The sequence below is a fragment of the Sceloporus occidentalis genome, unplaced genomic scaffold (genome assembly GCF_023333645.1).
Source record: "Sceloporus occidentalis isolate IW3139 unplaced genomic scaffold, rSceOcc1.0.p SCAF_128, whole genome shotgun sequence".
In the NCBI taxonomy this organism is placed as follows: Eukaryota; Metazoa; Chordata; class Lepidosauria; order Squamata; family Phrynosomatidae; genus Sceloporus; species Sceloporus occidentalis.
Genome location: NW_028317108.1, coordinates 2,474,384 through 2,482,662, shown reverse-complemented (window position 1 = coordinate 2,482,662; position 8,279 = coordinate 2,474,384). Strand labels below are relative to the sequence as shown.

General features: G+C 42.2%; 1 protein-coding gene across 1 annotated transcript; it reads left to right on the top strand.

The window, feature by feature from the left end:
- Positions 1-4,320: 4,320 nt before the first annotated feature.
- On the top strand, positions 4,321-7,904 carry LOC149281747 (speedy protein 1-B-like). The gene is made up of 6 exons (XM_089499046.1): positions 4,321-4,534; positions 5,265-5,323; positions 5,787-5,872; positions 6,069-6,240; positions 6,322-6,532; positions 7,843-7,904. Exons 1-6 carry the CDS (start codon positions 4,321-4,323, stop codon positions 7,902-7,904), a joined length of 804 nt encoding a protein of 267 aa, XP_089355172.1.
- The last annotated feature ends 375 nt before the right edge of the window (positions 7,905-8,279 follow it).

Here is an 8,279-nt window from a genome sequence, read left to right as displayed (position 1 = left end):
AAAAAAGACGGCGTTTGAAGCCACTGATTCCGGGACAACGCATTGTCCCAGATGGAGGCTGCCCGGGACCCGGGACTGTCCCGGGTAATCCAGGACATGTGGTCACCCTAGTCTGTGACTACGCCCCAGTTGGGACATCTTTGAACCTGGCCACTCAAGCCTTTTATTTTTTTTAAAATAGATACCCCTTGGGTATTTGAAATGCAAATATTTTAACTCATGTCAGGATTTTTGGGAAGATACAGCGTTAATTTGAGCACTTGCTCATAAAAATAAAATCTCTCGCAGTGGGGCTTGTGACTGCTCTCTGGAGTGGTCACAGTGCGTCCTGCGGTGGGTGTTCAGTGTCGCTAAATGCCTCTCAGCTACACCATTGGAGCTCTTTTAAAACGGTGTCTGCCGCTATACAGTGTAAGGCGAATGTTGACGCCCCAGGTGTTGATCCCGGTGTTGTTAAACAGAGCCGTCCTTAAGTGTTCTGGCGCCCTGTGCAGACTACTCCTCTGGCGCCCCCCCATCCCAAAAAAAGGAAGGAATAAAAACTTGTAACAGAACTCCCCTTTCTCACTATCTATCCCCCTGTATCACTATCTACCACCTCTGCCACTTCTCACTGACCCCCCCCTCTTCTTACTGACCCCCCCTCTGCCCCTTCCCCTTACTTACCTTGTTGAGTCCAGCGGTGGGAGAGGGAGGCGTCTGTCTTCCTGTGGTGCGCGCTTCAAAGCTGAGCGCCGGAATATTCAGTTGGAATATTGAGTCACGGAGAGCGAGGGGCGCCGAGCTGAAAACTTAACAAGCGACCGCTCGTCGCCCCTGCCCAGGACATAAATGAAAAATTTTTTCTTTGTTTTAACTTTATTTAACATCCTCCATGTTAAATAAAGTTAAAAAAAAACTTTATTTAACATGGAGGATGTTAAATAAAGTTAAAAAAAAACAAAACAAAAAAACCCCCGATGTTTTAATTTAGGTGCAGAGGGGGCGGCAGCAGACCGAGCGGCGGCGCCGCCCCCTGGAGTGTGGCGCCCTGTGCGGTCGCACAGGTCGAACACCCCAAAGGCCGGCCCTGTTGTTAAATGCCTCAACATCGAGGCATTACAGTGACACCATTTCTAAGCTTGTTTAATGCCACAATGTGCCAGGTACATCATTAGTCATTAAGTGACTGTTTTTACATGATGTGTCTGGCATATTACTGGGCGTTAAATTAATATTTTATTATAGGAATGTTAAATTTGGCTTTAGAAAGTGTGCTTTTTACAGCATCCCTAAATAGTATGGAAAGAATTAAATAGGGCACATGGTAAAATCTCAAAGCAGGGCCAGACTAGCAATGATGGGCCGGCCCTGGCACTGTAAGGTCAATTGGATATGTGTGACTGCACACTATGTTTTGATGCTCACATAGCATGTAGCCGGGCATATGCAGCGGTCCACCAGCCGTTTGCCTGAGTGCCAGATGGCTAGTTCAGGCCCACCTTAAAGCACATTGCTTTAGTATCACTCACTTTTGTTGCATTTTGTTTGTTGCCTGTCCTTAATAACCATATAATTGTTAATTGGACTAAATTTGTTCTGTCATCACTTTAATGATGAACACCTGCGCTTAATACATTACAAACACACTCAGTGGGAAACACTTCATGGGAAACAGACAACTCTTTTTCTTCCACCCGCTGGAGAATTAGAGGTCAATTTACTAAACGCTTGGTTGCCTTACATTTTCAGGAGTACGTCAGCGAGATTCATTATTATTGAAAAGCTTTTATTCAGCATATTAGGGTGTACGGTGTGACGCATTTTAAAGATACACCTTTGAGGTACTAGCTGGGTCAGGTTCTTATAAATACACTTCATAGCCCAAATTACCACCTGCAAATAATATTTAGAACTATACTATACTATCTTGTTATAGTGCAAGGGGCAAATTCACAAATCAATCAAAATCAAACATAAAAATATTTTAAAAAGGGACAGCAGGCTGGTTTGCATAGCATGTGTGTGTATACATATACGTATGTTTGTGAGTATGTATTTTATAAATCACAACAAAACTCTTGAACGTTACGCAAAAGGCTTTCCATTGCTGGCCCGCCCCCACGTTTCATTCGTCCGGAATGCTATTTGCGTCCGAGTTGCTCGGCATATAAAAACATCCTCACGTGAGGTAAGTGTCTTATTTTCTCCTGGTGGTTTGCTGCTGAACACTAGGTCACGTGGGGTTAGTGGACGCTATACACTGGCTGCTTCCTCTGCTCAGGTCAGTCAGGAGGCATGATGATGGGGAGGGAACAGACAGCCGTGTATAGTTGCTCTAGCCCGGCTTCAGCGTTACCGTAGATAACGTCCACTGGGGTAGGGTGGGAGCCTTTGACGTAACTGTAGTTTGTTACCTTGATTATTGATGGCGACCGTGTTGTGTATGTGGCTCATGTGCAATTAATAGGGTCATAATGCCGCACAGACTTATTTATTGTACATCGTAAGCTTTAGCATGGAGCGTCCTTTGCTGCGCCTACATTCTCCACACAAGGTGTGATTGTTTGGGCGGGATGGCGCCGCCGTGCGGAGTTCTTGTAGGTGCTACGCATAGCAATTCTCCTGCCGATGTTACCTGATTCTCTGAACTTTTGGCAATCCTTTTGCGCGTTCACGTCACACATAGCTTTCTTGTTCGTGTGTATTGGATATTCCTGTCGCAATGGGGTCCCGGGTTTTTTTTTTATTTTATTTATAAAATATGGGGGGGGGGGTTGTATTAATTCTGCAAAACTTCTTTAGTGCTTGTGTTTTAGATGTAATTTTCTCCTTACTCCCTTAATGTAGCCACACAAGCTGTCTCATTGGCCATCATCTGACAGTGATATACCTGACCCGTCAATGGGTGTTAAGGAGCACTTCATCCTGGGACAGTGCATGCTTTTCCTCTAAACAGATGTTGGCTTTGTTGCTGGGGTTCACCAGGAACATTGGCCTGGTTTTGTCGAAGGGGGAGTGTGGATGAACAATCTACACTGTTTAATTTGGTCTTTAAAATAAAACCATAATATTTGCGTGCCCCCTATGCCAAACTAACTTTTTAAAATGTTTTTTTTTTTTTTTCTTGGTATAACCTAATGGATGGAAGTGCGTTATACTGCAGGGTAGGCACATTCAAGGGATTCAATTTCATGATATTGCCAAAGAAACAAAGCTATGGGGGATACATGCACATTGCTATAAGGGGGGCAGGTGGGTGTGGTTGGTAAATTAGGTCCACTAATCTGCTAACCATGTTTTCTTGCTACGTAATTGGGTTTTTAACTTGAGCCATGATCTCGGCTAAGCTCTGCTACCTTACTTTACATGTGAAACTTTGAGGTGTGGGGGTTTTGTTTTTGTTTTTTCTTTTCTTTTTTTGTTTTTATATTTTTTTTATATTGGTATTCAAATCTTTCTGCACCTGCATTGCCCAGGTTCAGTATAGCGCAGTGATATGAGGGTTTATTTTTCCCACTAACTTATATAGTTTTAACTGAGGATTGTGTATATCTGGTGTCTTGAAGTACTGCGCTAAAACTATAACTTGTGTCAAACTCAAAAGCGTTCTGCGCTTGATTGGTTACTGACCATTGTAAGTTGCTTTAATACCGAGGATCCAATCCTACTTTGCCTTCAGAGACTGGGCCGATTACAGAGGTTTAGGATAAGACTATATAAACGGGTTACTTTAACTAGGACGGCCTATATAGCTTTATCTTTTTCCTTCATATAAACTCACAACCAAATGGTACCCTGACAGAAGCTTAATTTTATTAAAAGCTCTTGCTCCTCTGGTCTATCAGATATATGATGCAACTTGCACACGTATAACGACCTGCAATAATAGAGGTGGTCAGCAGCACCAAAAAAATCAGGAGATGCATGAGCTGGGCTCTACCAGGACCCTTCATAACAAATACATAGACGAAGGCTCAGCACTTAAAGTTGTGAGGTGTCTTAATGTCCACACACTGGACTGGTTTGTGTGTGGACGTTAAGACACTTAACGACTTGAAGTGCTGAGCCTTTGTCGAATGACCTAGGCACATATAAAGGGTTACATTCTATAATCGTGCTAAAGAAACAAACTTTTTTCCACGTGCCCATGCTTTTTCTCCATTATCTCAGAGTGATGGGAGTTCTGGTCCACAAACTCATCACTCTTTTTGTATTGTGCAAAATTCTAATTATAAGTATATGTAACAATATACTTGTACCAAATGCATTTATTTTATATTAACTCTGTATAATCGCTTATTCCAGATTAGCCTTTGAGCTTGTGTCCTTTCTTGCATCATGAGGCATGTGCAGAGTGCTCCCCGGGCCATTTCAACTTCTGGAAGTGGGCTGAAGCAAAGCATTGCCAAGGGACACCAGCATACCTGGGCTGTTGGAGCGCGCATTATGCGAATCCCTGAGAGAGAGGTCTCTGCAGCCAGAACAAAAGTGGCACGTACACCCCACCTGAACCTGCAGCCCCAGGAACGCCAGGCATTTTACAGACTCCTTGGTAAGCTAGTACAATACATGTTTGTATTGTGTGATCACATCTGGACCCAAATACTGTATTCTATAAGCCTAGTTCTCATATTTGTCACACATGTAGTGGCATAATGGCCATATTTATGCATTATAAAGCACCGCATTTGTTAATGAGGTTGTTGAGCCGACAGTATCGGTTGTACTCAATTGGATTAAGATGCAACTGTATTACAGAATTGGTGGTGTCATAATGTTACGCTAGTTGAAATAGTTTAGTTCTAGGGCTGTTGTGAGCCTTTTCCTGATAAAAGCCCTAATGTGAGCTGTTTCCATGTCATACCTGTTGGCAAATGAGAACATGGCTCCATCTGGCCAGGAAGGGCAGGAAATTGTAAAACCTCTAGAGCCTTTCCTTTACCCACAATGAAATAAGACTTCAATGCTACACAAAAAAAAAGTGGTTGGGGGAACTATGCTACCAGAAAATGACAATGAAAAATTCTCAGATTACTTGCTTTCTGCACAGCATAAACAATATGTAATGCGTGTGTGTATATCTATATAGCCAATACATTTATTTAATGTTAACCGTGCTCATGATTTAGATTGGCCTAGGGGAGAGTCTTGGATGACAATGGCTCCTATACAAATGCCCCTCCATTTTTACAGCATTATTGCAGAAGCTTCAGATCACCGCACTGTTAATACATGTTTTTTTTTTTTTGTTTTGTTTTGTTTCCCCCCCCCCCCCTCTATAGAAAACGATATGATTCAGGAGTTTCTTTCAATGGACTGCTGTCTACGCATTTCAGACAAGGTTAGTGCTCCTTTAAACCAAAGTTAAGAAATAATGCATTGCCAAACACTAACTTGCATCAACCGGGAAAGCCTAAAGAATTAAAAAGCTGTCTAGCACAGACTTGAGCTCTAAGGGATCTCTGTATAAAGTGAATTTTTATGCAAGAGGTAGTGTTAAACTGACTTGCATAAACATGACCATAATTCCATGCACTGCAGGATTTCTGTGAGCAAAAGTCTTAAGGCTTGCCTGATGAATGTAAGTGTTTGCTGATTTCTTATAATAAAATATAGAACGCATGTATGTTTATGCACTTTTCTATGCCATAGAGTGGCAGTTGCCTCCACAGTAACTAACAAAGGTACAGTTTAGACTAGCTGTCCAAAGTCTCTAGGGGTTATCTTTCTGGGGCCTGGCCTTTGTCAGGCATTAGAGGGTTGTTATGTTGCAAAATAACATCTCTTCCCTCTTATTTCAACAGTACCTTATTGCCATGGTACTTGCGTATTTTAAAAGGGCTGGCTTTCATACCAGTGAATTCACAACAATGAACTTCTTTGTTGCCCTGTAAGTATTTGTCAGAACTGTATAGAAACATTAAATGAAACTGTTTGCTTGGCTTTGAGTTTATAACCTAGAACCTTCCTCAACCAGGGATGTTCCATTGGTTGCTCTGGTAGCTGCAGTTTGGCTTATTAAGCAGGTGGGGGGGTGGGGGCGGAACTTAAACTAGCTTTTTTTTTTTTTTTTTAACAATTTATAGATACCTGGCAAATGATATGGAAGAAGATGAAGAAGACTACAAATATGAGATATTTCCTTGGGCACTGGGAGCATCTTGGCGGGACCTTTTCCCCCAGTTCTTGCATCTTAGGGACAGCTTTTGGGCAAAAATGAACTACAGAGCAGTTGTAAGCAGAAGGTGTTGTGATGAGGTGAGGTCCCCTATGGCAGCTTGCACACTACAATATTGGGAGGAATTGTGCACTGAAACTGGCCTGGCTGTCCATTTGCAGGTGATGTCTAAAGACCCCTCTCACTGGGTATGGCAACGGGAACGACCAATTCACCACAGTGGAGCATTGCGTGGTTATCTAAGAAATGAGGAGGACCTGTTTCCACGGGGTCCTGGTTTTACTCCGCCTAGTTGCATTCTTTGCAGGAGAGCCAGCCTTTGTGATTCAGACACAGAACTGCTAGTGGATCCACAAACCTATGATATTCACAGTGAGTGTTGAAACCCGCCCCAAACTTAAATGAACATGCTTGTTATGCATAAACAAATGCAAAATTGTTCAGCTGTCAGTTTAGGCTTGCTGCTTGCATTGGAGCATGTTGGGCTACTGTCATACTGGGAAATAAAATGCTGCATTCCCTTACACTAGTTAATGCCAGACAGAGAGCACTTTGGAGAACATTGCCATTTGAGTTCATATATGGTTGGTTAAATGCTTTAATTAAAACTAGCTTAGTATTGTCATTTTTGCTATGAAGTCTTGGCAATGTATTGCCATACTAATAGTACAAAATAGTGCAAGGTCTTGGAAAGCTTTTGGCAGAATAGGTCTGCTCCATGTTTAGTAATCAGATCATCTTCTTCAGGACAAAGTGATGCGTGTGGGGGGGCACTGCAATGGATTTCACAGAGCAAAGAAAAAATATGCAAATAAGTAGGCGCAGCCATGCAAGCTATCCTTGTCTAGCATCTTAACATACAATAGAGTACACAAAGTGCAAAACGATGGGTAATGCCCATGTGCATTATATGGAGATGTTTTAACTCACATAAGAGACTGTTGGCAGAGAAAACATCAAACATACAATCTGCCCAGGGCACTAAACCCAACTAGGAGCTGGGGAAGAAAAATAAGGTGTAGAATGGGAGGACCAAACATCCCATACTAATGTCTGTAGCTAACATATGTAATTTATGTTGCTTGATTTCAATCTGGGCTAAAAATGGACCCTTACATGGTTTGCTATGCAAGTTGTACATAAGGCCATACTGGTTATGTCATTGCCTGACATAAGTACAGGCATGCCTGGCAGGTGGCTGGAGCACCAGATCTAGTGCATGGTGCTTTAATCGGTAAGCCTGTTTATATAATCCATTTTAACAGTTAGGAGTTTGCCTGCTTGTACTAGATTACCATGTGAAATGTCAGATATCTAGCTGCCGTCTCTCCTATATAAAGTGAAAACAAAGCATCAAAGTTGGGGTATGGAACACTACTTTGACATGGTAAAACAAAGTGCTCTGTTCCCTAAGGGTTTAGATATTTGGACTATTTTAGAACTTCAGTGGGCAGGGGGTTTAAAAACCTAGATGGAGGGGTCATCCTAGATCCCAACAGGGTCTGAACAGAACCTTTGGAACTATTTTACTCCGGGTATTTCTTGCTGTGGGGGGTTTGTTTGCCTAGTATACACTTGTTTGGGTGGAATAGGTCCACTGGAAAGTGATCTTAAGTGTAGGACATGTCCTTTTGCAATCCCTTGTGCTTAAATTTGTAGCAAACCATTTTTTCTCATTTTAGTACTACAGGAGCCCCTGGTTGGACTGGAACCAGGAGGGACAGACTTCGATTGGCACCTGTAACACACCTGTCTGATGCTTAGGTCTGCTTTCACCAAATATGCACTTATCACTGGGTCCTCTGCCAATTTCTAGCTTCCCTTCATTACCCCAGATAGGCATGCGACTGGGGGGAAAAAACTTGTATAAAGAAATGTTAAATTGAAAGTGTTTTGCATGTCCTTTTCATTGTTTTTTGTAAATACAGCATATGTAAATGTACACTCTGGTCTGGTAACTAATAAAGGTCAGCAGGTATACACACCTATCTGCTATCCCATAGTAACTTTATTTTATATGCTTAAGTTCTTCACAATCTTTAGGTGTAACCTTAAATGATCCCATATCTTTCTAGTCTGTAGATGGCATGGTTTTAACTTCACTTGCAGTGGAATATTT

What these genes read in the sequence shown, in the direction of transcription:
- LOC149281747 (XM_089499046.1), top strand. Translation starts at nt 4,321, where the DNA reads ATGAGGCATGTGCAGAGTGCTCCCCGGGCCATTTCAACTTCTGGAAGT. An exon ending in GTCTACGCATTTCAGACAAG is followed by an intron (nt 5,324 to 5,786) that starts GTTAGTGCTCCT and finishes TTATTTCAACAG; the next exon opens with TACCTTATTGCCATGGTACT. An exon ending in ATGAACTTCTTTGTTGCCCT is followed by an intron (nt 5,873 to 6,068) that starts GTAAGTATTTGT and finishes AACAATTTATAG; the next exon opens with ATACCTGGCAAATGATATGG.